Raw genomic sequence first — 27,824 nt, 5'->3', positions numbered from 1 at the left:
ATTGCCGTTTGATCTACAGCGGATCACATATGAGCAACATCGCTCCCCAAGTTTTCCTTAATACTGGATGTAACACAGGTACGACTCTTTCTAATTTCACCTCAACTTCAGTTGAAGTATCTTCTTTACTGTACGTTACTTCAGCAATATTAGCTGGAGTACCGGTCACATTAAAAACATGGGAAAGCACTTTTTTGTATTTTACAATATCGTCACCATAGTGCTATAATTCAATAGTTGCATATGAAAATAGCAGCAAATATTGAGTTATTGCACTAAAGTGACAATATGCTTTCTGTGATTGTCTTCTATCGTTTTTTCGAAATTATGATACTGCAAATAACTACAATTTCTTCATTTTCCTATTTTGCACTTACTACAGCTGCAACAACTACAACCCATCCGACAGCAACTGCTTCTACAGCGATTCCATCAACTACGGATTTACCTACTGCAATTACTCCATCTTCCGTTTCACCTACTACGGTCGCGACTTCTACGGCGGCACTTACGACGGCTGCCCCGACTACAGCTCCAACTCCAACAGCTGAATCTACCACAACTACACCTACTGCAACTTCTACTACCGCATATACATCTACCACAGCTACACCTTCCACAGCATCACCTACCACAACTACTCCTACCACAGTTACATCTACCACAGCTACACCTAACACAGCTACACATACCACAGCTATACCTACCACAACTACACCTAACACAACTACACCTAACACAGCTACACATACCACAGATACACCTAACACAGCTACACCTACCACAGCTACACCTAACACAACTACACCTACCACAGCTACACCTAACACAGCTACACCTAACACAGCTACACCTACCACAACTACACCTAACACAATTACACCTAACACAGCTACACCTACCACAGCTACACCTAACACAGCTACACTTAACACAGCTACACCTACAACAGATACACCTACCACAACTTCACTTAACACAACTACACCTACAACAGCTACACCTAACACAGCTACACCTTACACAACTACACCTAACACAACTACACCTAACACAGCTACACCTAACACAGCTACACCTAACACAACTACACCTAACACAGCTTCACCTAACACAACTACACCTAACACAGCTATACCTACCACAACTACACCTAACACAACTACACCTACCACAGCTACACCTACCACAGCTACACCTAACACAGCTACACCTAACACAGCTACACCTAACACAGCTATACCTACCACAACTACACCTAACACAACTACACCTACAACAGCTACACCTATTACAGCTACTCCTACAACAACTACACCTACCACAACTACACCTACCACAACTGCACCTAACACAACTACACCTAACACAGCTACACCTACCACAAATACACCTACCACAGCTACACATACCACAGCTACACCTACCACAGCTACACCTACCACAGCTACACCTAACACAGCTACACCTACCACAGCTACACCTACCACAACTACACCTAACACAGCTACACCGACCACAGCTACACCTACCACAGCTACACCTAACACAGCTACACCGACCACAGCTACACCTACCACAAATAAACCTAACACAACTACACCTACCACAGCTACACCTAACACAACTACACCTAACACAACTACACCTAACACAGCTACACATACCACAGCTACACATACCACAGCTACACCTAACACAGCTACATATACCACAGCTACACCTAACACAACTACACCTAACACAACTACATCTAATACAACTACACCTAACACAACTACACCTACCACAGCTACACCTAACACAACTACACCTACCACAGCTACACATACCACAACTACACCTAGCACAACTACACCTAACACAACTACACTTAGCACAACTACATCTAACACACCTACACCTAACACAGCTACACCTACCACAGCTACACCTAACACAACTACACTTACCACAGCTACACCTAACACAACTACACCTAACACAACTACACCTAACACAGCTACACATACCACAGCTGCACCCAACACAACTACACCTAACACAGCTACACATACCACAGCTACACCTAGCACAGCTACACATACCACAGCTACACCTAGCACAACTACACCTACCACAGCTACACCTAACACAACTACACCTAACACAGCTACACATACCACAACTACACCTAACACAACTACACCTAACACAACTACACCTACCACAGCTACACCTAACACAACTACACCTACCACAGCTACACATACCACAACTACACCTAACACAACTACACCTAACACAACTACACCTAGCACAGCTACACCTACCACAACTACACCTAACACAACTACACCTACCACAGCTAAACCTGCCACAGCTACACCTACCACAACTACACCTAACACAGCCACACATACCACAACTACACCTAGCACAACTACACCTAACACAGCTACACCTAACACAACTACACCTAACACAACTACACCTACCACAGCTACATCTACCACAACTACACCTAACACAACTACACCTACCACAACTACACCTACCACAGCTACACCTAACACAACTACACCTACCACAGCTACACATACCACAACTACACCTAACACAACTACACCTAACACAACTACACCTAGCACAACTACACCTAACACACCTACACCTAACACAGCTACACCTACCACAGCTACACCTAACACAACTACACTTACCACAGCTACACCTAACACAACTACACCTAACACAACTACACCTAACACAGCTACACATACCACAGCTACACCCAACACAACTACACCTAACACAGCTACACATACCACAGCTACACCTAACACAGCTACACATACCACAGCTACACATACCACAACTACACCTAGCACAACTACACCTACCACAGCTACACCTAACACAACTACACCTAACACAGCTACACATACCACAACTACACCTAACACAACTACACCTAACACAACAACACCTAACACAACTACACCTAACACAACTACACCTACCACAGCTACACCTAACACAACTACACCTACCACAGCTACACATACCACAACTACACCTAACACAACTACACCTAACACAACAACACCTAGCACAGCTACACCTACCACAACTACACCTAACACAACTACACCTACCACAGCTACACCTACTACAGCTACACCTACCACAACTACACCTAACACAGCCACACATACCACAACAACACCTAGCACAACTACACCTAACACAACTACACCTAACACAACTACACCTACCACAGCTACACCTAACACAACTACACCTAGCACAGCTACACCTAACACAGCTATACCTATCACAACTACACCTAACACAACTACACCTAACACAGCTACACCTACCACAGCTACACCTAACACAGCTACACCTACCACAGCTACACCTAACACAGCTATACCTACCACAACTACTCCTACCACAACTACACCTACCACAACCTCACCTACCACAACTGCACCTACTACAACTATACCTACCACAACTGCACCTACTACAACTACTCCTACCACAACTACTCCTACCTCAACTATACCTACCACAACTGCACCTACCACAACTACTCCTACCACAACTACTCCTACCATAACTACTTCTACCACAACTACTCCTACCACGACTACTCCTTCCACAACTACTCCTACCACAACTACTCCTACCACGACTACTCCTACCACAACAACACCTACCACAACTACACCTACTACAACTGCACCTACTTCAGCTACACATTCTACTGCTACACCCTCTTCAGATTCACCTACATCACCGTCGCCAAGTGTAGGTGAGTGCATGATCATCAAACTAAACAACTTTTAATGGTCTAAATGGCTTTTAGAGCCAAAACACCGGCGACATAGATATATTTGCTCGGAACACCTTGGGCATTTTTCAACGAAAGCAACCTCGGATGAATACCGGTAGTTCGAAAAAAAAAGCATTATTAATGTATTGTAGTGTTTAACGTGTATTGTGTATGAATAAGTCTAAATTGATTGTCACTAAAGTCTATTATTGCATAAATAATTATGATTCCCAAGAGTAAAGTCACTAAGTTGGACTTCTAAGATGAAATTTCTTCGTGATCTACATGCAGCGTAGTAAAATGTATAAATGTCGAAGTTGTCTTCGATGTAAAATGGCCGAGGTGTTCCGAATAGCATTATGTTTACATTGCTGCCAGAGATTGCTTACGGGCTTTACAAGAATTATACGCATATACACACTTCTTTCTCATTTGCTTTTAACTCCGGAATTACATTACTCTTTATATTGATATACATTTTTGGATCTAGAAGCCGCTTTCCCTTATTACCATGTAGGTAAACATGTTGTTGATTTTGTTCTTAAAGCGAAGTTCATGCACAGTCAATCATGGATCTATTTAAACTGATAGGATAGGTTGTCCGGTTAGCGCAGTGGTTAGCGCACTCGCTTCTCACCTAGGCGGGGTTCGATTCCCGGCTTGGGCGCATGTGAGTTTGGTTTGTGGTCACCAAGCCGGACAAGTGGGTTTTCTCCGGGTTCTCCGGTTTCCCCCACAACACAAGACCACACTCTCGCTTAAAATCGTGCCAACGAGAGTGATTAATATAATGTTGTAATAACTTGTTTCACAATCGTTGTAAAATAAATATGTTTAAACTAAAATTTAAACTGATGTTTTTCTTTAGAAACGAGGCGTTTAGATAATAAAGTTACAGGGTTAGTAGGTGATACGGAATATACGGGGCGAAGGAAACTATATCAAGTGAGAGCGAAGCGTGAACGAAAAATATGGGGTCACCGCGTGACCAGTCCTGGACCAATGGCGTTGCGCCATTTATGCTGGAGGCGTGATATAGATATATATGTCATCAAATGTGACAGAAGAGGCTGCAATTATAATTTGCAACCAATGCCCGCGGCGCAATTTAGGATTTCATATTCATAGTTAAATGAAAAAAATATGTTAAAATTGGCTTCATAGTCCATTGAAGGAATGGATTGCCTAATGATGAACTATATTCAAATACTTTACCTTCTCCTCCGTCAATGTGTACCTTCTTTGTATATATAGTCGATGGGTCCGCATATAGCTGTATTTTAATAAGGATCCAGTTTTATGTAACTAAAGGGCCAAAACATATCTTTGGCCGGTCCGGACCTAGCCAAAAATATTATTTGTACCGCTGACGTCATATTATATGAACCGTTGACGTCATAAGTCTGATGAGTGCAGCTTGCGATTTTCAGATCTGCGAAAAATTGTCGCAAGTAAACATGTTTTGATTTGATCAATAAAACACATCTTTAGCACTTTAAAAATAGTAAATGACTTACATTCTCCCGCTGAATTGACGTTTGCTCTAACAATGCGTTCGGAATCCATTTCAGCGTCCCTTGTTACACAGTGGGCGGAGAAAGTTATTGAATTTTCTTCACAATGGGGCGACTCGGAGTAAGTTTTTTCATTTTCATTTTTGTTTGACCACTTTCCTTTAGACACACTCGTAGACTACAAGTCGTAGTTAGCATCTTTGCTAATGGGCTTATCCCTGAAGTTTCCATTGTACATTGTACATGACTGTACTATTGATGCCATAATGTATTCGCCTGATGATACATTTTCAACATTCAGTCGAAACCCCGTTGGCTCGAACTTGCTTGGCTCGATTTTTTAAATGGCTCAAACTGGATGTACAGGACCTTTTTTTATTTGATAAATGTAACCATTTCCGCTTGTCTCGAATTTCCCGTGGCTCGGGAAAATCTTGCCGTTCCCTAGGAGTTCGAGCCAACGTTGTTTGACTTAAATTCAAGGAAGAAAAAGTAGTGTGTAGTTTGTCTCTCGTTTAATGTATGTTAGGTCTCAGAATTGTTACTTTAAACAATGTTTTCCTATGCTGCTTTAAAGATGCACACTCATAGATTGACCGTTTACACAAAGTTCTTTTCTGTCTTGGAACGAGCCAATTTATGCGAAATTGCATGAACACCAGTCATATAAGACTGCTCATAAAAAATAGATCGCAGAATTTAATATTTAAGTTCAAAATATGATGTTTTAAGCATTTTTCTTAAACCTTTAGTAACGCTTTAAGCCATTAAACTTTATTTTTCGAACGGAAAATCAGCTATCTGATCTTTTGACAGCAGTCTTTTATCACTGTTTTGCAGATATTAACGCAAGAATTTGCTCATTTCAAGATAAATTTTTTATATTTAATAAGAAAAAGTTGTAACAACGGTAAATCTGTGAGAGTGCATCTTTAACGTACAGTTTCTGGTGTTTCATTTCATAACCAAATGTTTATTTCTCACCCGCTCTGTACCGTTATGATTTCATAAATCACATAACGTTATGAAGTCATTTTTTTATTAAGTTTCGGACTGCGATTTGTCAAATTCGACGTTATAAGTATCGCTATTTCTTTTGCACGAACGTTAATATCCGAACAAGCATGTTTTATCAGTTAACCCATAATACTTCTTAACTCAAATTCAAAACAGTTGCAATAAACAGAGAAACAGGATATATTACCATTTCTTACCATTCATACTGCATATATGATGAATAAGGAAGTCGCATGCTCAATTACCAATTGTCGTACGTCTGAATGATTCATAAAAATGCATACAGTCTAAGTTGGCTTAACGTCAGTTGGCTCAAATTCCTCGTTGGCTCAAACTGGATCGATTCCTTTAAACTGAAGTTAAACATTCCCGCTTGGCTCCAATCTTCAGAGGCTCGAGGTATTTTCGCAGGTCCCTGTGAGTTCGCGCCAACGGTATATTGTAGGTCAATATGTTTTCATTATTTTAATTATTTTTAAACCCTTTAGTTACGCACTTGTGCGGTCCAGATGAGTATTCGACGTCAACGTAATTCCAGTTGAAAGAATATGTTTTTGGAAAACAAAAATCCCAATTGCACATATGCTTCAACAAAAAGCATGTGTGCAAAATCCACTCTCAAGTTTGAAATAGAATAGCTGAAATGAATATATATAAATACAGATATTTAGTTACAATTCTTATTTTCAGTTTTTCTGCAACCATGATACTGGGTGAACCAGACGTCTTCCCATCGTCAACTACCGATTGGTATGCATGGCAACCTTCATCGAGAAACAAGGACGAATTTATTGAGGTTTACATGTATTTTATGTGATTATTACCTGTACCTGGTGTTTATTAAGTTTATACTGGCTTTATTTAGCTCGAAATATGTAGACTGATATTAACACTCTCTAGTCCCTTTGCTTGCCCTTCATAAGAACTGGTGCCCATTTATAAGGTGCACCCTTACAGACTGAACGTTTTGACAACTTTTTTATTGTTTATCTTAAAATGAAAACCAGTCATATAAGACTGCTGACATAACTTTAGATTGCAGATTTTTTATATTTCAGCTCAAAAATTTATGTTTTATGCATTTTTCTTTATCCGTTAGTAACGGTTTTGGCCATAAAACATTAATTTTGGAACGGAAATATGCGGTTTGATCTTTTGCCACTGGTTTAAGGATAATCACGCAAGACAAATAAAACACAATGTATAAGAAGAGATGTAAAAACGGTTAATCTGTGTAAGTGCAGCTTTAAAAGCCCAATAACAGTTTGGGTTAAGAGGCAGCTATTTCTATTTATTCATCCTTTGTACACTAGTACATTCGAAACTTAGGTACACTGAAATTGGTGTCTTTACGGCTCTTAGGCACATTGGAATTGGTGTCTTTACGCCCCTTTAGGTACATTGAAATTGGTGTCTTTACGGCCCTTAGGCACATTGAAATTGGTGTCTTTACGGCCCTTAGGCACATTGATATTGGTGTCTTTACGCCCCTTAGGCACATTGAAATTGGTGTCTCTACGGCCCTTAGGCACATTGAAATTGGTATCTTTACGGCCCTTAGGCACATTGAAATTGGTGTCTTTACGCCCCTTTAGGTACAGTGAAATTGGTGTCTTTACGCCCCTTCAGGTACATTGAAATTGGTGTCTTTACGCCCCTTAGGCACATTGAAATTGGTGTCTTTACGCCCCTTTAGGTACATTGAAATTGGTGTTTTTACGCCCCTTTCGGTACATTGAAATTGGTGTTTTTACGCCCCTTAGGCACATTGGAATTTGTGTCTTTACGGCCCTTAGGCACATTGAAATTGGTGTCTTTACGGCCCTTAGGCACATTGGAATTGGTGTCTTTACGGCCCTTAGACACATTGAAATTGGTGTCTTTACGGCCCTTAGGCACATTGGAATTGGTGTCTTTACGCCCCTTTAGGTACATTGGAATCGGTGCTTTACGCCCCTTAGGCACATTGGACTTGGTGCTTCTACGCCCTTTAGGCACATTGGACTTGGTGCTTCTACGCCCTTTCGGCATATTGGAATTGGTGTCTTTACGGCCCTTAGGCACATTTGAATTAGAAACTTTACGCCCCTTGGGCACATTGGAATTGGAATCTTTACGCCCCTTAGGCACGTTTGAATTGGAATCTTTACGCCCCTAGGGCACGTCGAATCTGAACCTTTACACCCCTTAGGTACGTTTGAATTCGAACATTTGCGCACCTTAGGCACATTTTAATTCGATCCTTAACGCGCCTTAGGCACGTTGAATTTGAACCCTTACGCACCTTATGCACATTGGAATCGGAACCATTACGCACCTTTGGTAAATTGGAATCGGAACCATTACGCACCTTTGGCACATTGGAATCGGAACCATTACGCACCTTTGGTACATTGGAATCGGAACCCTTACGCACCTTTGGTACATTGGAATCGGAACCCTTACGCACCTTTGGTACATTGGAATCGGAACCATTACGCACCTTAGGCACTTGAATTAGTTTTCTTTGAAATATTGACAAAACCTTTATATGAACACATTCTTTGAGAATAAAAACGCACACGATTTGTATTATACTATGTTTTATGTGGAAAAGTGAGGGTGCGGAGGCATTTGGCGAGGATTTTACTTCCAGTTCGTCTCCGGAGGACGGGGATTTTACCCGGGCTTGGCTGGACCGAAAGCCAAAGTCCCCGCTATTCGCCGGACCTGGGGGGGGGGGGGCGTGTTTATTGACTGGTGCATTAGCATTGAGATTTGATTTGTTTTTTTGGTGATAGTGGGGTTCGATCATTTCCTTGAAGACATGTTTTAATTGTATTATTGTTCAAATTGCAGTTGGAGTTCAACACGACAGTCCATATAACGGCAGTTTTCATATATGAGACGGTAAACCCAGGATCTGTCTCAAGTATATCTTGCAGGGATAGTGGGTCATACATCGTCCTATGGGAAGCTGCGTCGTTTTTAACGTCAGAAACGTCTCGGATATTTAGCCCGACATTGGTAATGTAAACCAACACAAATTTATATGGCGGTAATAAAGTCGGTAAACTAAAACAATTGTTTTAATTGTGCTACATCTTATTTTGGAGTTAGAGTGCATATTTTAAAGTGACACTCTTATTCAAAATCAATACATGCACATGTATAACAAACATAAATTTTGACTGATTAACCTTTAACTACTTACCAAATAATGCATTAATGGAGAATAGTATTTACTGATAACAAGATTGTAACCGTGTATTTAATAGCAGAAAGCGCAAAAATATTAAATGATTGGTGAATGCTAAAAGATTTACTGTGGTCTACTATGGTCTCATAAGGTAGAAATACAATATTTAATGCTCATTTCTTTCAAAATTAAACGCGGTATCCTTCGTAAGAACCATTGTTTTTGACATTTATTAATCCTTTTTTTAATATTAAAACAATATTATTAATTGTGGTAAATCTTATCTGGGAGTAAGAGTGCATCTTTAATAGATGTTATATGTGTTCAATTTGAAAGTTAACTCGATTTTTGGTCATTTTGGAATCTTCGCACCAATAGCCATAACTGCTAATTTCAAAATACTAGTATAAACCACTATATAGACGTACACCAAGAAAAAACATTTCTTTAAAGCGTAATTGTTTAGCTGTGTGAAGTTAGTTAAATATACGACATTGGACATTGGACATTCAAAAGTGAAAGTCGTGCTAGCACGACATTGGATATTGGACATTCATAATCGAATGTTGTGCTGGCACGACATTGGACATTGGACATTCAAAAGTGAAAGTCGTGCTAGCACGACATTGGACATTGGACATTCAAAATCGAATGTTGTGCTGGCACGACAGTGGACATTGGACATTCAAAAGTGAAAGTCGTGCTAGCACGACATTGGACATTCAAAATCGAATGTTGTGCTGGCACGACATTGGACATTGGACATTCAAAAGTGAAAGTCGTGCTAGTACGACATTGGACATTGGACATTCTAATTTGTCCATTCAAATTATTGTGTTAAATAACGACATTCAACTTGGCTTTTAAAATATGGTTTATAATAACGTATATCTGTCTATTCATAGTGACCAAATATTATTTAGACATCCAATGGAAGTGGTAAATATTAAGAGAAAAAATATAATGAAACGACAACCAGTATACAAATAATAATTGTTGGACATAGGTCATTTTTACTCATTAATTATTTGTCAGGAGTACCCTTTAAAATAATACCAAAATTATATGGGATCCCCATGCATCAAAATGTAGCATTATCGCCAATGGTTTATGCATTGACAAGTTTAGCTGTGTGTATGTTGCCTTAAGTCTCATCCATGTCCGACAATATTATACATTTGAGGTACCTAACACATATTTAACAAAGAAACTTGTATTTGAAAGTCCGCAACATTGTTATTGAGAGTTGTATTAAAACAAATCCTTTCGATTGATATACATACATATTCCCATGTAAATGCAGACACATTCATTAATGTAATATAATTATTCTAAAGCTCTGTAGATAAACACATACTGAAGTGCACATTTGTTGGGTTTAAATAATTATTTGCGCTTTGTTTCCTTTCAACCCTTTAACCATTGTCAGTTCTGCCCAAGATGCCATTTCCAATGGCTCTGGTGTCAAATTTTATATGTATAAATTGTATATTCTGTAAAACCTATAAGACTTTATGTCGTATGTGATGAAGACGTCATTTTGAAATCTTTAATGTCGATGCGATTGATTATAAAACGCTTTGTGTAATTCTGTCGACTTATAAATATCAAAAAGGTTTATCGAACACAATTATTTCATATAAACTTTACCAAATGAAGACGACGTAGCATGTTCGACTAACTGAGTCGATAAAAAAACAAGTCGACAGGCAGGAATAGGTTACTTTATCGACTCATTGACAATATTTTTTTGTGTTGACGTAAAACCAGATAAAAAAGATGTACGGACGATTACATTTATACTTGTAGGAATCATCAATGCATGTCTATATTTTCCATATGTCATTATATACTGTGGATATAATTATCTTCACTTCCTTTATAAATGGTACTAGATGTGTAGCAGTGGTGTGTAAACAATTAAGCTTATTAAAAATATGCCATTTTGAAAGCATTATCACTGTTTGTCTACATATAATCCACGACCATTCATAAGTATATTCATTTGAATCTTTCTCTGCATATGTGACATCATATATATCTGAATCATGCTTAAGTTTCAAATATTGCGATGGAATCGTCATGACAATGCTTTCTTGGTGTTAATAAATTTTATAATGGTTCATTGCTTTGTGATCTCTAACCCTTTTCAAATAATTTCAAAACAATATCTCAAACAAACAAAAAATCCGAATATTGCATGCGATCAAAATTAATTTAAAGTCGGTAAAAAAAACATTCGTTCATAAAACATGTCACACATTGGTTTGAATGTGCTAACTGCTAGCGCGACTTTCACTTTTGAATGTCCAATGTCCAATGTCGTGCTAGCACGACTTTCACTTTTGAATGTCCAATGTCCAATGTCGTGCCAGCACAACATTCGATTTTGAATGTCCAATATCCAATGTCGTGCTAGCACGACTTTCACTTTTGAATGTCCAATGTCGTGCCAGCACAACATTCGATTTTGAATGTCCAATGTCGTATGTTTAGCTAACTTCACACAGCTTAATTGTTTATCATTTGGTAGTGTGTATACAGTAAGGGTCAAGCATACCTGGTCGATAGGTCCATATTGTATGCTTTAAAGCTTCAGTTTTTAAGAACTCAACTAGTCATTGTTCAAAGCAGTTCCGATTCTTCTAAAACAACCTCGACGGTTCCATTTTTTTCTTCAAATGTTTTGCCTTATACCACCATGTTGTCAATATATATTTATCATAACCCTAACCCTAACCCTTACCCTAACGCTGACCCTTACCACAAAAGGATGGACACTAATTTAACAATTTAATTTTACGATACAATCGTTGATACTATGGTCCTTCTATATCGTCCAAAACAAGTAATATTAATGTTTTGCATTGAAGATATACGCAAGATCGTTCTGTTGGTTTCAGACGACCAGCTGTGAGTCTAATAGGATCCGTATCGACATTACCGGAAGTACGAATAAGTGGAAGGAATACGATGCTGTAAAACTCCAAGGATACACCGACTAACCCCCAGTTTACTTCAACGAATCTCTATCTGAAGTCGACGAACCGCCAGTTTACTTCAACGAGTCACTAGCTAAAGTCGACGAACCCCCAGTTTACTTCAACGAGTCACTAGCTGAAGTCGACGAACCCCCAGTTTACTTCAACGAGTCACTAGCTTAAGTCGGCGAACCCCCTGTTTACTTCAACAAGTCACTAGCTTAAGTCGGCAAACCCCCAGTTTACTTCAACGAATCACTAGCTTAAGATGACGAACCCCAAGTTTACTTCAAGGATTCACTAGCTTAAGTCGACAAATCCCCAGTTTATTTCAACGAATTACTAACTCAAGACGACGAACCCCAAGATTACTTCAACGAAGCACTAGCTTAAGTCAACGAACCCCCAGTCTACTTCAACGAATCACTAGCTTTAGTCAACGAACCCCCATTTAACTTCAACGAATCACTAGCTTAAGACGACGAACCCCTAGTTTACGTCAACGAAACACCATCTTTAGCCGACGGACTGCCTGTTTAAGGTGCACCAATTTGTATGATAGCGTTAGAAAATACACATATGATAGTATTTTAAAGTGCTTTATGTTGGTTAATAGAGATTTGCGATATTTTTCTGCTTCAAACATTGAAATAACATTTTGATATTTATCACCGTTTTGAAATTTTAGCCAGCTCTCAATTGCAAATTAAACTTAAGCGCACAAAAGGCTTGGACACAATTTCAACGACTTTATTTCGAAATGACGTTACATTCGCATACAGTTTGGCGCGTTTTCCTGGAAAAAAAACACAATAATTAACTGTCATTAAATATTCATTTTATGCATGTAATATAAAGTATAATTGTTCGTTTCAGTGTAAGATCCCAATATATTTCACCTCGTGAGAACATTTTAACTCGTGGTCAGGCCACTCATAAAATAAAGCTTTTGGAGCTCAGTCGGTGAAATAAATTACAATCTTACACTTAAACGAACAATTACCCCCATATATCCATACAAAAACATATGAGCACTGAAATGTGCAATGTGAGTGTTTACATTTTAATTACACATTCTAATCAATTAACAAATACATCAGCGTTAAATGTCATGTACATGTTTGTAAGTTGTTGTTTTTTTCACTGTGTTTTTTTATTTTATTTTGCGTTATAACTTAGGTAATCTTCATCTGGATAATATTCTTTGAGATGTGCTCTTTATATAAAATAGGTGATATCGATCAAAGAGAATTTTCATAAATATTGAGTTTGAATGAACTTTCTCTATCATCGTATGGAAAAAATGAGGCAATCCGAATGTTCACATAATGCGTTCAAAGTCGATTTCTTTATATAGCCCAACAATGGTAAGCCTCAATAATACAATGAAATCTACAGGGACAAGCTCAGAAGTCAAATATTCATAATAAACCATGTTTGAAGCCCAACTATAGACCCAATCCAGACTGAACAATACATACATATATACATATATATTATATATTGCTGAACGTTCCAAAGCGGTATCCCCAACATTCATTTATCAGGAGAATGTTCTGCATAAATTATCCTATCTGTCATTGCTGCTGTACTGTAACCTTGTACTCGTTGGGGCTAAGTTGGGCCTTCACCCTTGTGTCTCTCCGCAGGGTTATTGTTAACTTGTTGGTTTGGGGCTTGTTTCCTAAATTCCATTGTACAAGAATCAAATACGTATTTACATTCTGCTTTGCCTTGATGTTGCGGTGTAACATCACTAATGCATTCACAAATGTTGTAGTTGATGTTTATGTGTTTGTGTATTTCTGTTGTCTGTGTTGTTGTTGTTGTAAACGATGCTGTTGTTGTATTAGACAATTTCTTGATGTTGTTTACAAATAAAACTGACATAAAAACAAGATATTTATTTCTAAATCGCCGCTTCATCAGAATTTGTTAAACTTTTGCATAACGTAGCTTTATGAAATACATTGCTTGCAGATTCTTTCAAGGAAAAAATGAAAAAAAAATGCCTAGACCCAGTTTCAAATCCATAACAGCTCATCCACTGCTGAACTTTTCCAATTCACAATAGTACTGATACTATATCATATCGTTGTTCAGATGTTGTGCTGAAAGACCTTTCACAAATATCATTTTTTTAGCTTTGATATACATGCCCTAAAACAATAGGGGTCTTCTTCTGGTCTTAAAGATTAAAGATCAAATTATCCTTGTCCTTAGAAAGTCGATTTATATTATCTATTCATGTATAGATATTTAAATGTTTTAGGAAAAAAAAGAAAACAAATACCTAGACCTTTTTACTTTTGATCGACGAGCCCTAAAATAATTGATCATTACGTTACTGAAGCCATAAACAATATGGTCATAAACCTACTCTACCATACATGAATAGATAAAAGATAGCAAGCAGCTACTTCAGTTCCATAGTCTTAGTTCCAACGTTTTTCAAGTTACTGTGCGGGACAAACTTTTCCAAAACTCGTTGGCGGTCGTGACCTTAAATATGGGTTATCTTCTAGTCAGTGGCATCCAACTAATGACTTTTCATTATATTTTAAACCGTTTTTGTGTTATTGGGCAGAAAATGTTTTCCATAAACATTGCCTTAGGGCAGTATTTAATAACCTCGTTAGATTTCACTTAACTTTAAGACAAGAATCCAAGTGTTGTGATTGGACTGTACAAATAACTGGCCATTGGATTACTACTGATTGGAATCACTGAGGCGTGTCTAAGGACAAGAATAAAAACTATATTGCATACGCCCCCCACCCCGCGCCCATGGGCCTTGATCATTTCTCTATTGATGCCAAAACCAATAGGTCCATGAACCTACTCTTCTGTACATGAACTAATACACTGAGATAGGTGGATAATTAAGTGTTATGTTACGGCAAAATAATATATATCGACTTTCTAAGGACAAGGATAAGAACGATATTGAATAAGGGCCTCTGTGCCTTGATCATTACACTACCAAAAACAACAGGGTCATGAACCAGCCAAGGGCTCCATACTCTTTTATGCATGAACTAATACTTTTGGGTTAGTGGATTACAAAATGTAACGATACGGCTTAAATAAACCGACTCACTCATGTACACTACTAACCAAGATAGAGTGCACGACGTCCTTGCTTCTAATTGGCATGCTTAAAGCGATAAACTGTAAAGGGAGTGTTGATAAAATATTAAACTTTAACCAGACTTAGTGTTTGAAATTATACTTTGCCTACTTACTATTGACCACTCGGAGCACCACAGCAATTTTCCTTCGAGAGCTACATCGGATGTATATGGACAGTTTACAATGTCAGTCTCTTTACATTTCAGTATGCTGCAAGTAGATCGCGTAGTAATTTCAATTTAGCAGTAAAGTCTCGGGTCTTAATTCTTAGGAATCTTGAATATTAAGACAATAATACACTTCTTGTTGAAACAGTTTTAACTAAGTAGTGCCAATTTTGGCAATTACGCGTTTAAACACTTCAATTTATAACTATTATTATTCATAATTTGATGAACTAGTCTTACAAATGCTGGGGCATACATCCAAGGTTGTTTTCGATGGAAAATGGCCGAGGTGCTCCGATTGACATTCGCCTTCTCCCACCACGACCCAGTGAATGTCCGATTGGTCACGTGATATTTTGCGATCAAGTTACACGAATATGCCGTTCGTAGTCATTAAATAAAGTATGTTAAACGCGGTCATGAAAGTAAACCCTTTTTTTTCCGGAAGAGTGTTGGAATGCACACACTTTGCAAATGAAAGAAGGAAATGTTTACCAGCTATACATAGAAATGATGTCAAAACTATATACATCCAAAAGATAATGTGAGAGAATGATCCTCAAAAGCTATTCGACTTAAGCAAATTCATATCTTTTGTTATTTTTAAACATTGCGAAACCCACCTGGCAATATAACCTAGTATTTTAAAAATGAGTAGTTCGGCTATAGCTTATAATGGTTAAGTGTATCTTATGTCTTTTCATATTCAAATATATTATGCTTTAACATCTGATCCCAAAAAACTGGTTCATTAGTTGTTGTTTTTTATATTATAACATATCATAATATAGAATGTCTACCTCTATTCACATGTATAATGTGTTAAGCGTAATAAATGAAAGAACGTAAATGGGGGTCCCGTGTAACAGTGGTATAAACTGGTGCATGTTAAAGAACCAGTTAAGTTTTTACCAGGATTACATTTCGTCTGTGCAATAAGCTCCAAAAACCTGAAGTGACTAACAATCTTATTGGAGCACTCGCCGAATGGGCCTTGCCTGAGTGCAAGTATAAATAAGGCTTGCGTTTGCACAATTTTCATGAGGATTGGGAATTCGTATATGACTGCGGTCATTGTCGCGGTCTTTAAACACAATGTATTCGTTTAATTTTTAACACATATGAAAAAAAAATTGTTTGGTTAGGGCAACATCCTTTTCAAAAATAGCTAGGGTAGGCTTTTTCTATTATTTTTTCATTAGGCTTTATATAAGAATGTCAATTTCATCATTGGAGAATGGTGTTAAAGTTAACTCCTGTGTATGCATTTAAGGTTTTAAACTACATATTAAAAAAAAAAATAAAAAAAGATTTTGTTTTTAGATTTTCATTTTTTTTCAAACTGACTATAAAAACGGCAGGGTCGGCGCCTATTCCGTAGGTAGGGTCGGGTAACCCGAACCAAATGCATTGTTTTTAGGCCTAAGACATATCCTCTTTTAGTTTCTACGTGCAATGGAATTGCTTTTTTTTAAGCATACCACAATTAAACAAACCAAAACGAGACTATAATGGCTGTGTAATAATTTAAGAAAGTTAAGAAAAAACACTTGCTTTATATAGTATAATGCTATTCAGAACCTAAAATATCTAAAACTTATGTAACAGGAAAAGTTTATCAGATATAAAGCCCTCTTAGCGCCTTTTGTCAGATATATGTAGGCGACTGAATGAAAGTGTTTTAAAAAGAAATCCATTCATTATTTATTGTTGCAACACGTTTTAGGTAAGTGTAGACATAATGTCAAACTTAAACTGCATTTAAAGTTAAGATGATACTCTTGACCATGACTTTGACATTTGATTTATTGATAGCCCAAAACCGCGCCAAATAATTAGACGGTCGAGGAGGTCTATGGTATTGTTTATATTTTATGAGTATAGTTTAATCCAATACAAATTGATACCTTTCAAGTAATACAACAACTAGCAGATTTGTTTTTTATATAACGAATGATACATGATAGCAATACAACAACAACAACAAAAACAAAAAAAGAGATAACATATGCATTCACACATCACTACAGTAAAACTGCGGTCGTCCGAGAGCCGGCGGTCCCTCGAGGTCTGAGCTTGGTCCCGAACATTTTTCTTCTATTTTCATATAAAATAAACTGAAGATGCATCAATTATTAAAATATTGAAGAGGAGTCGAGCACAATATCCGGTCCCAAGTACACAAATCATGCACAGAACCTTATTACTCCCTCGAGGTCACTGTTGCACACTTTTTCTCGAAAACATGTTCCAAAATAAACAATAGAATATTGAAGGAAACATACTTTCTTCTTACTTAACTTTCTTGCCAAATGTTGAACGCAAGCACAATCTTACCAAATTTGGTGGTGATCGGACAAAGGATTATACAATTATTGATCAGAAAGGTAAGTTCTATAAGTAAATGGGTGATAACTATTGAGTGAGTAGAGTTGTATGACTGACTATCGAACTTGTCCGAATAATTATGCCAATAAACATTCTGCCAGGTATTTAGGTAACATACGATGAGTTTGAAGAGATATACTTTGTCGACGAACACACTATGCAAATGCTACATAATATACGTATTACGTCACATAAAGGCAGAACTCCTTCACAACCTTAAGAACGAAAAGTATGATGACAAATTACACCGACATTGTTCTTTTGGGTATATGTAATATACCTTAATAAACATTTCTTGTTAGCATATACATTGCTTTAAGTAAAGATTCTTGCATCTTGTATATTGTACAGAACAGTAAAAAATATGTTGATCTTAAAGGCAGGTCTACACTATACGCGGCTTGCGGCGACGTAAAATCAGGTCATTATGATGGCCGATGTGTTTTATTAGCAAATTATTTAACGTGTTGTTCCATGTGCCTAGGTCTTAGGTTCCATCAAAGTTTCCCTTTTCCGGATAAATTAAACGCAGTTTATTGTGAACGACGAGGCTTCCGATTCCTATTTTTAACAACTCATTTACATCTCACTTCAAATGACAACTTTTATTTTGTTGTTTCTCCAGCCATACTGTTTCCATGGTTTCTCGAGATTTTGTTTTTGTTTTATCATTTTATCACAAAAATGTTCTGACAATATGTAAACAAATGTACCGTACACTTAAAACTTTTTGTAGTCAGTATTTTCAGGATGGCACTTCATGCAATAATACTTTCAAACAGAAAAAAACACATTTCAGATTTTCCATATCATACCGTATCGCCTTATGTCACCATTTCGGACATTTTCATTCTGTCATTAAAACTGTTGTAGGAATCCTAACTTTTTTGTGTTTCACGAATTTGTTTGTTACTATGACGAGAACAACCAGGTAAACACTTTCTAAATTATATGCCAACATATAAACCATGCACGGATGTTTAAATCTAAGGATTTTAACCACTTTTGAAACTTAATGTAATACGCTGGTTTTCTTTACCTTTTTATAATCAATGTTTCATAAATTATTCGTATATTATGTTGTCATTTTTTATCGATAACACCGCACATTTGTTAAATTAAACTATTGTACTATTTGGTTAATGTCTCATTGCACCCTGGCGTCAGCAATGAGACTTTAGGGACAACCAATGTACATGAAGATGAAACTTTGTAAAACAAAACATTGACATATTAATAATATGGTCTAACCTTTGATGCTGACAAGGATAAACTATATTTTGCTATAACGAGAAACCGACAGACTTACTTCGGGCTGTCCCATTCAGAAGAAAATGCAATAACGGTCTCCGCCCACTGTGTTACCAAGGGAGCTGAAATAGATTCCGAAATGCATAAGTTTCTTTTGGCGCAATTGTGAAGCAAGCTGATAGATTAAAGACTCACTGTGTAGTCCGTTCAATTGATAGATACCAGTACTTGGGTTATTTTTGAGAGTCTATGATAGAGTACTCCAAGTCGGAATCGAACCCACAATCTCATGTGTAAAAGACGGGCTCTTGTTCTACTATACTACTCTTAAACTATTACCTCGAGCATTGTTATTCGATTTACTTTTCTTGTGAAACTTGGATCACTTGTTGATAATTTCAATGATTCAACAAACAATATACTGAACGGCTTCTGTCAAAATGTGTATCAGTATAAAGAGTAATGTCATTCCGTGGCTAAAAACAATCTTTATGATAGTTATCTAAGTAAGTTTGAAAAGTTTTTTTTTATAAACCGGAAACGTTAAACCAGAAAATGTATAGATGTAGCTGGTTTTCGTTGCATTTTAAATCCGTTACGGCCGTTAAAACCCGTTTTTTTCGCTATGAAAATAACACTGACCTTCACTTGTCGACGATGGTACGTTTTGTGAAGCTGTAGTGGGTGCATCTGTAGTGGGTGCATCTGTAGTGGGTGCAGCTGTAGTGGGTGTAGCTGTAGTTGGTGCAGCTGTAGTCGGTTCAACTGTAGTGGGTGCAACTGTAGTGGGTGCAGCTGTAGTGGGTGCAGCTGTAGTGGGTGCAGCTGTAGTGGGTGCAACTGTAGTGGATGTAGCTGTAGTGGGTGCTGCTGTAGTGGGTGCAGCTGTAGTCGGTTCAACTGTAGTGGGTGCAACTGTAGTGGGTGCAGCTGTAGTGGGTGCAGCTGTAGTGGGTGCAACTGTAGTGGATGTAGCTGTAGTGGGTGCTGCTGTAGTGGGTGCAGCTGTAGTGGGTGCAGCTGTAGTGGGTGCAGCTGTAGTGGGTGCAGCTGTAGTGGGTGCAGCTGTAGTGGGTGCAGCTGTAGTGGGTGCAGCTGTAGTGGGTGTAGCTGTACTGGGTGCAACTGTAGTGGGTGCAGCTGTAGTGGGTGCAACTGTAGTGGGTGCAACTGTAGTGGGTGCATCTGTAGTGGGTGCAGCTGTAGTGGGTGCAGCTGTAGTGGGTGCAGCTGTAGTGGGTGCAGCTGTAGTCGGTTCAACTGTAGTGGGTGCAACTGTAGTGGGTGCAGCTGTAGTGGGTGCAGCTGTAGTGTGTGCAATTGTAGTGGGTGCAGCTGTAGTGGGTGCAGCTGTAGTGGGTGCAGCTGTAGTTGGTGCAGCTGTAGTGGGTGCAGCTGTAGTGGGTGCAACTGTAGTGGGTGCAACTGTAGTGGGTGCAACTGTAGTGGGTGCAGCTGTAGTGGGTGCAGCTGTAGTGGGTGCAGCTGTAGTGGGTGCAGCTGTAGTGGGTGCAGCTGTAGTGGGTGCAGCTGTAGTCGGTTCAACTGTAGTGGGTGCAGCTGTAGTGGGTGCAGCTGTAGTGGGTGCAGCTGTAGTGGGTGCAACTGTAGTGGGTGCATCTGTAGTGGGTGCAGCTGTAGTGGGTGCAGCTGTAGTGGGTGCAGCTGTAGTGGGTGCAACTGTAGTGGGTGAAGCTGTAGTGGGTGCAACTGTAGTGGGTGCAGCTGTAGTGGGTGTAGCTGTAGTGGGTGCAGCTGTAGTGGGTGCAGCTGTAGTGGGTGCAACTGTAGTGGGTGCAACTGTAGTGGGTGCAGCTGTAGTGGGTGCAGCTGAAGTGGGTGCAGCTGTAGTGGGTGCAGCTGTAGTGGGTGCAGCTGTAGTCGGTTCAACTGTAGTGGGTGCAACTGTAGTGGGTGCAGCTGTAGTGGGTGCAGCTGTAGTGGATGCAGCTGTAGTGGGTGCAGCTGTAGTGGGTGCAACTGTAGTGTGTGCAACTGTAGTGTGTGCAACTGTAGTATGTGCAACTATAGTGGGTGCAACTGTAGTGTGTGCAACTGTAGTGGGTGCAACTGTAGTGGGTGCAACTGTAGTGTGTGCAGCTGTAGTGTGTGCAACTGTAGTGTGTGCAACTGTAGTGGGTGCAATTGTAGTGGGTGCAACTGTAGTGGGTGCAGCTGTAGTGGGTGCAGCTGTAGTGGGTGCAATTGTAGTGTGTGCAACTGTAGTGTGTTCAGCTGTAGTGGGTGCAATTGTAGTGTGTGCAACTGTAGTGGGTGCAGCTGTAGTGGGTGCAGCTGTAGTGGGTGCAACTGTAATGTGTGCAACTGTAGTGGGTTCAACTGTAGTGGGTGCAGCTGTAGTGGGTGCAGCTGTAGTGGGTGCAGCTGTAGTGGGTGCAACTGTAGTGGGTGCATCTGTAGTGGGTGCAGCTGTAGTGGGTGCAGCTGTAGTGGGTGCAGCTGTAGTGGGTGCAACTGTAGTGGGTGCAGCTGTAGTGGGTGCAACTGTAGTGGGTGCAGCTGTAGTGGGTGTAGCTGTAGTGGGTGCAGCTGTAGTGGGTGCAGCTGTAGTGGGTGCAACTGTAGTGGGTGCAACTGTAGTGGGTGCAGCTGTAGTGGGTGCAGCTGAAGTGGGTGCAGCTGTAGTGGGTGCAGCTGTAGTGGGTGCAGCTGTAGTCGGTTCAACTGTAGTGGGTGCAACTGTAGTGGGTGCAGCTGTAGTGGGTGCAGCTGTAGTGGATGCAGCTGTAGTGGGTGCAGCTGTAGTGGGTGCAACTGTAGTGTGTGCAACTGTAGTGTGTGCAACTGTAGTATGTGCAACTATAGTGGGTGCAACTGTAGTGTGTGCAACTGTAGTGGGTGCAACTGTAGTGGGTGCAACTGTAGTGTGTGCAGCTGTAGTGTGTGCAACTGTAGTGTGTGCAACTGTAGTGGGTGCAATTGTAGTGGGTGCAACTGTAGTGGGTGCAGCTGTAGTGGGTGCAGCTGTAGTGGGTGCAATTGTAGTGTGTGCAACTGTAGTGTGTTCAGCTGTAGTGGGTGCAATTGTAGTGTGTGCAACTGTAGTGGGTGCAGCTGTAGTGGGTGCAACTGTAGTGGGTGCAACTGTAATGTGTGCAACTGTAGTGGGTGCAATTGTAGTGTGTGCAACTGTAGTGGGTGCAACTGTAGTGGGTGCAATTGTAGTGGGTGCAGCTGTAGTGTGTGCAGCTGCAGTGGGTGCAATTGTAGTGTGTGCAACTGTAGTGGGTGCAACTGTAGTGGGTGCAGCTGTAGTGGGTGCAGCTGTAGTGGGTGCAGCTGTAGTGTGTGCAACTGTAGTGGGTGCAACTGTAGTGGGTGCAGCTGTAGTGTGTGCAACTGTAGTGGGTGCAACTGTAGTGGGTGCAGCTGTAGTTGGTGCAGCTGTAGTGGGTGCAGCTGTAGTGGGTGCAGCTGTAGTGGGTGCATCTGTAGTGGGTGCAGCTGTAGTGGGTGCAACTGTAGTGGGTGCAACTGTAGTGGGTGCAACTGTAGTCGGTTCAACTGTAGTGGGTGCAACTGTAGTGTGTGCAATTGTAGTGGGTGCAACTGTAGTGGGTGCAACTGTAGTGTGTGCAGCTGTAGTGTGTGCAGCTGTAGTGGGTGCAGCTGTAGTGTGTGCAGCTGTAGTGGGTGCAACTGTAGTGGGTGCAGCTGTAGTGTGTGCAGCTGTAGTGGGTGCAGCTGTAGTGTGTGCAGCTGTAGTGGGTGCAACTGTAGTGGGTGCAGCTGTAGTGGGTGCAGCTGTAGTGGGTGCAGCTGTAGTGGGTGCAGCTGTAGTGTGTGCAACTGTAGTGGGTGCAGCTGTAGTTGGTGCAGCTGTAGTGGGTGCAAATGTAGTGGGTGCAACTGTAGTGGGTGCAACTGTAGTGGGTGCATCTGTAGTGGGTGCAAATGTAGTGGGTGCAACTGTAGTGGGTGCAACTGTAGTGGGTGCATCTGTAGTGGTTGCAACTGTAGTGGGTGCAACTGTAGTGGGTGCAATTGTAGTGTGTGCAACTGTAGTGGGTGTAGCTGTAGTGGGTGCAGCTGTAGTGGGTGCAGCTGTAGTGGGTGCAGCTGTAGTGGGTGCAGCTGTAGTGTGTGCAACTGTAGTGGGTGCAGCTGTAGTTGGTGCAGCTGTAGTGGGTGCAAATGTAGTGGGTGCAACTGTAGTGGGTGCAACTGTAGTGGGTGCATCTGTAGTGGGTGCAAATGTAGTGGGTGCAACTGTAGTGGGTGCAACTGTAGTGGGTGCATCTGTAGTGGTTGCAACTGTAGTGGGTGCAACTGTAGTGGGTGCAATTGTAGTGTGTGCAACTGTAGTGGGTGCAACTGTAGTGGGTGCAAATGTAGTGGGTGCAACTGTAGTGGGTGCAACTGTAGTGGGTGCAGCTGTAGTGGTTGCAGCTGTAGATGGTGCAGCTGTAGTGGGTGCAGCTGTAGTGGGTGCAGATGTAGTGGGTGCATCTGTAGTGGGTGCAACTGTAGTGGTTGCAACTGTAGTGGGTGCATCTGTAGTGGGTGCATCTGTAGTGTGTGCAATTGTAGTGTGTGCAACTGTAGTCGGTTCAACTGTAGTGGGTGCAACTGTAGTGGGTGCAACTGTAGTAGGTGCAACTGTAGTGGGTGCATCTGTAGTGGTTGCAACTGTAGTGGGTGCATCTGTAGTGGGTGCATCTGTAGTGTGTGCAATTGTAGTGTGTGCAACTGTAGTCGGTTCAACTGTAGTGGGTGCAATTGTAGTGTGTGCAACTGTAGTGGGTGCAACTGTAGTGGGTGCAGCTGTAATGGGTGCAACTGTAGTCGGTTCAACTGTAGTGGGTGCAGCTGTAGTGGGTGCATCTGTAGTGTGTGCAGCTGTAGTGTATGCAACTGTAGTGGGTGCAACTGTAGTGGGTGCAACTGTAGTGTGTGCAGCTGTAGTTGGTGCAACTGTAGTGGGTGCAACTGTAGTGGGTGCAGCTGTAGTGGGTGCAACTGTAGTGGGTGCAACTGTAGTGGGTGCAGCTGTAGTGTGTGCAGCTGTAGTGGGTGCAACTGTAGTGGGTGCAATTGTAGTGGGTGCAACTGTAGTGGGTGCAACTGTAGTGGGTGCAACTGTAGTGGGTGCAACTGTAGTGGGTGCAACTGTAGTGGGTGCAATTGTAGTGGGTGCAGCTGTAGTGGGTGCAGCTGTAGTGGGTGCATCTGTAGTGTGTGCAGCTGTAGTGTGTGCAACTGTAATGGGTGCAACTGTAGTGGGTGCAACTGCAGTGGGTGCAGCTGTAGTGGGTGCAGCTGTAGTGGATGCAGCTGTAGTGAGTGCAGCTGTAGTGGGTACAACTGTAGTGGGTGCAGTTGTAGTGGGTACAACTGTAGTGGGTGCAGTTGTAGTGGGTACAACTGTAGTGGGTGCAGTTGTAGTGGGTGCAACTGTAGTGGGTGCAACTGTAGTGGGTGCAACTGCAGTGGGTGCAACTGTAGTGGGTGCGTCTGTAGTGTGTGCAGCTGTAGTGGGTGCAGCTGTAGTGGGTGCAGCTGTAGTGGATGCAGCTGTAGTGAGTGCAGCTGTAGTGGGTACAACTGTAGTGGGTGCAGTTGTAGTGGGTACAACTGTAGTGGGTGCAGTTGTAGTGGGTACAACTGTAGTGGGTGCAGTTGTAGTGGGTGCAACTGTAGTGGGTGCAGCTGTAGTGGGTGCAGTTGTAGTGGGTGCAGCTGTAGTGGGTGCAAATGTAGCGGGTGCAGCTGTAGTAGGTGCAACTGTAGTGGGTGCAACTGTAGTAGGTGCAACTGTAGTGGGTTCAACTGTAGTGGGTGAAGCTGTAGTGGGTGCAGCTGTAGTGGGTGCAAATGTAGCGGGTGCAGCTGTAGTGGGTGCAACTGTAGTGGGTGCAGCTGTAGTGGGTGCAGCTGTAGTGGGTGCAGCTGTAGTGGGTGCAAATGTAGTAGGTGCAACTGTAGTAGGTGCAACTGTAGTGGGTGCAGCTGTAGTGGGTTCAACTGTAGTGGGTGCAGCTGTAGTGGGTGCAGTTGTAGTGGGTGCAGCTGTAGTGGGTGCAAATGTAGCGGGTGCAGCTGTAGTAGGTGCAACTGTAGTGGGTGCAGCTGTAGTGGGTGCAACTGTTGGAGTTGCTGCTATAGTATCTGCATCCGTAGAAGGTGTAGCTGTAGTCGGATCAATTGTAGTAGGTGCAGCTGAAGCAGGTGCAACAAGGGATGTTAAAGCGATAGATGATTTAAACACAATTCTTATTTCTAAACAATCATAATCATTCATGAACACTTAACAAAGACCGGATCGAGTTAAATAGAATATTACATCGGAAAGGAGCCTTGTCCAAAAATGTTTCAGTTGACGTTGATATAGTTCATAATGATAAAGATCACGCCTCTAGCATTCATGACGCAACCCCTATTGTCCAGGTATGGCCACTCGGCGACACCATATTTTACCATATTGGATTACTAATCCTAATATCTTATTTTTCGAAAAAAGGAAGTAATTCCCAGGAGGCGTTTGGATCAATATAAAGAGGCTGTTGCTCTCATCCGATACAGTTTCCATTGCCCTGTATAGTCAATACTTATCCCGTAACGTTTAATATTTCTCAACCAAAAAACTTATCGTCATGTCAAGTAGAAGTAGTTTAGGCGGCAGATACTCTAGCAGATATAGTTGAATAAAAGTAGTGTTCGATTGAGGACGTTAACATTATAATTCGTTCAGATGACGTAGAAGATACGGATAGGGAAAAGGCGAGATATGGTTGATTTGTTGCGGTCAATAAAATGAATGATTATGCCGGGTAGAAGTGCTGAAGCGGTACGGGAAACAGAGGTTTCTGGGCAAATACTTGTGGTTAATGAAATTGTGGGCCTATGAATAGCAATGAAGTTAAAAAACGGGATCATAGTTTCATTGAAAATAGCCTCAAATATAATAAATAATATTCATATATTAGTAATATAAGTAATATTCAAATATAAGTATTGGTTCTCTCGCAAAAACATAACTGTGTAATGTACAGTCGAACACCGTTGGAACGAACTTGCTAAAGTCCGATTTCTATATACTGAAAGTAAGCATTCCCGCATGGCTCGAATTTCCCGAGGCTCGAGGTATTTTCGCCGGAGTTCAAGCCAACGGGGTTCGACTGTAATTATATATTTTGTAACATTAAAATCAGCATAAGTTTCCTTGATTTTCTTTTAAACACTTTCTCCTGAAAGAACAAAACTTTTACCTGTATTACATCCAGCATTCAGGAAAACTTAAGGAGCGATGTTGTCTACTGGTGAACCGTTGTAGATCAAACTGCAATGTTCCTCAATTTCATTATAAACAACCACTGTGCACTGAGGAAGTCTGATGCATCCATCAACACACTGTAGGAGGGATAGTCCATGAATAGTTCGGTCAGCCGGATCGACAGTGTAACACTTTTGGACAGAAATGGTCCACTGGTCATATGTCGCGGTCAATGCATGCGTCATTCCACAATATATAAATAAAGAAATGGTAATCCAAGGTAGACTGATCATAATTAGTTTAAATATGATGGTCATACTTGTAAAGTTGATGATTTGTTTCTTTAAAATTTGAAAATAAAATGCACATGGATATTAACATTACCAAATATATTAACACATTATTACTTTATAGTCATTTCAGAATTGTGCTTCCATTTGTGGCTGTCAACCCTTAGTAAAGTAGTACACAATAAAGACATGGATAAATGCCTGTAGGAAATTTGACGGTTTCCCATTTACCTCGCTTTAAAATACACACTTAAAGTTAAATACTGTTAATATCGAGGTCAGGTCTTTAATGTTGCTTCCGTTTGTGGCTTTTAACTATCAGTAAATGATCGCGAAATGCAAACATGAATGTCTGAACGAAGCTGCTTCCTTTTGTTTAGAAAAAGCCAAGCACCTCAACTATTTTGCATTTGGATAATGGAAGTTTATTTGAAAATAATCGACGTACGGAAAATATTATTGGACCAGTAAAGTGTGTGTGACCTTAAAACCTTTTTCCCAAGAGTCTGTTGAAATGTTCATATCTTCTTTTATAGTGACGTCAATATCCCTTAATGCAAACATAGATGAGTGCTTGGAGGAAGTTTGGTCGTGTTTCAAATAACGCCATTTTTGAAGTATAATGTGAAATTTTAAGTTGTGATCTATTGACTTTGGGTTATTTAACCGGAACATCAGTATGTTTATCCGATCTTAAAAGGTTTTCTTCAAGCGTCTGGTAAATATTTAAAAAAAATGTTTGCTAACATTTAGGTGTCTATTTCAGGCCATAAAAAATGCATTAAAGTATCTGTTTGATTTATCAAAAGAACCGTATATTAAAAGTTTTCTGTTTGCTGTTCAAAGCTT

At 40.5% G+C, this 27,824-nt stretch overlaps 2 protein-coding genes across 2 annotated transcripts in view; one reads left to right on the top strand and one right to left on the bottom strand.

The window, feature by feature from the left end:
* Window positions 1-327: 327 nt before the first annotated feature.
* LOC128221723 (mucin-2-like) lies at window positions 328-3,837 on the top strand. Its single transcript, XM_052930324.1, has one exon. The coding sequence runs from the start codon at window positions 328-330 to the stop codon at window positions 3,835-3,837; it is 3,510 nt and encodes a 1,169-aa protein (XP_052786284.1).
* Window positions 3,838-8,070: 4,233 nt separating this feature from the next.
* Window positions 8,071-27,824, bottom strand: part of LOC128221722 (mucin-2-like) — a 103,585-nt gene continuing 83,831 nt past the window's right edge. Inside the window, exons 6-9 of the mRNA XM_052930323.1 lie at window positions 20,094-25,631; window positions 19,510-19,573; window positions 8,639-8,858; window positions 8,071-8,508 (exon numbers count right to left, since the gene is read on the bottom strand). Of these exons, the coding sequence (XP_052786283.1) occupies window positions 8,071-8,508; window positions 8,639-8,858; window positions 19,510-19,573; window positions 20,094-25,631 (6,260 nt within the window). The remainder of the gene's footprint in view (window positions 8,509-8,638; window positions 8,859-19,509; window positions 19,574-20,093; window positions 25,632-27,824) is intronic.

The sequence above is a fragment of the Mya arenaria genome, chromosome 16, assembly GCF_026914265.1.
Source record: "Mya arenaria isolate MELC-2E11 chromosome 16, ASM2691426v1".
In the NCBI taxonomy this organism is placed as follows: domain Eukaryota; kingdom Metazoa; phylum Mollusca; class Bivalvia; order Myida; family Myidae; genus Mya; species Mya arenaria.
Note: the sequence above shows the minus strand (reverse complement) of the source record. Positions and strands in the feature narration are given on the sequence as shown.

Coding starts and splice junctions, on each gene's coding strand:
- LOC128221723 (XM_052930324.1), top strand. CDS start 328: ATGATACTGCAAATAACTACAATTTCTTCATTTTCCTATTTTGCACTT.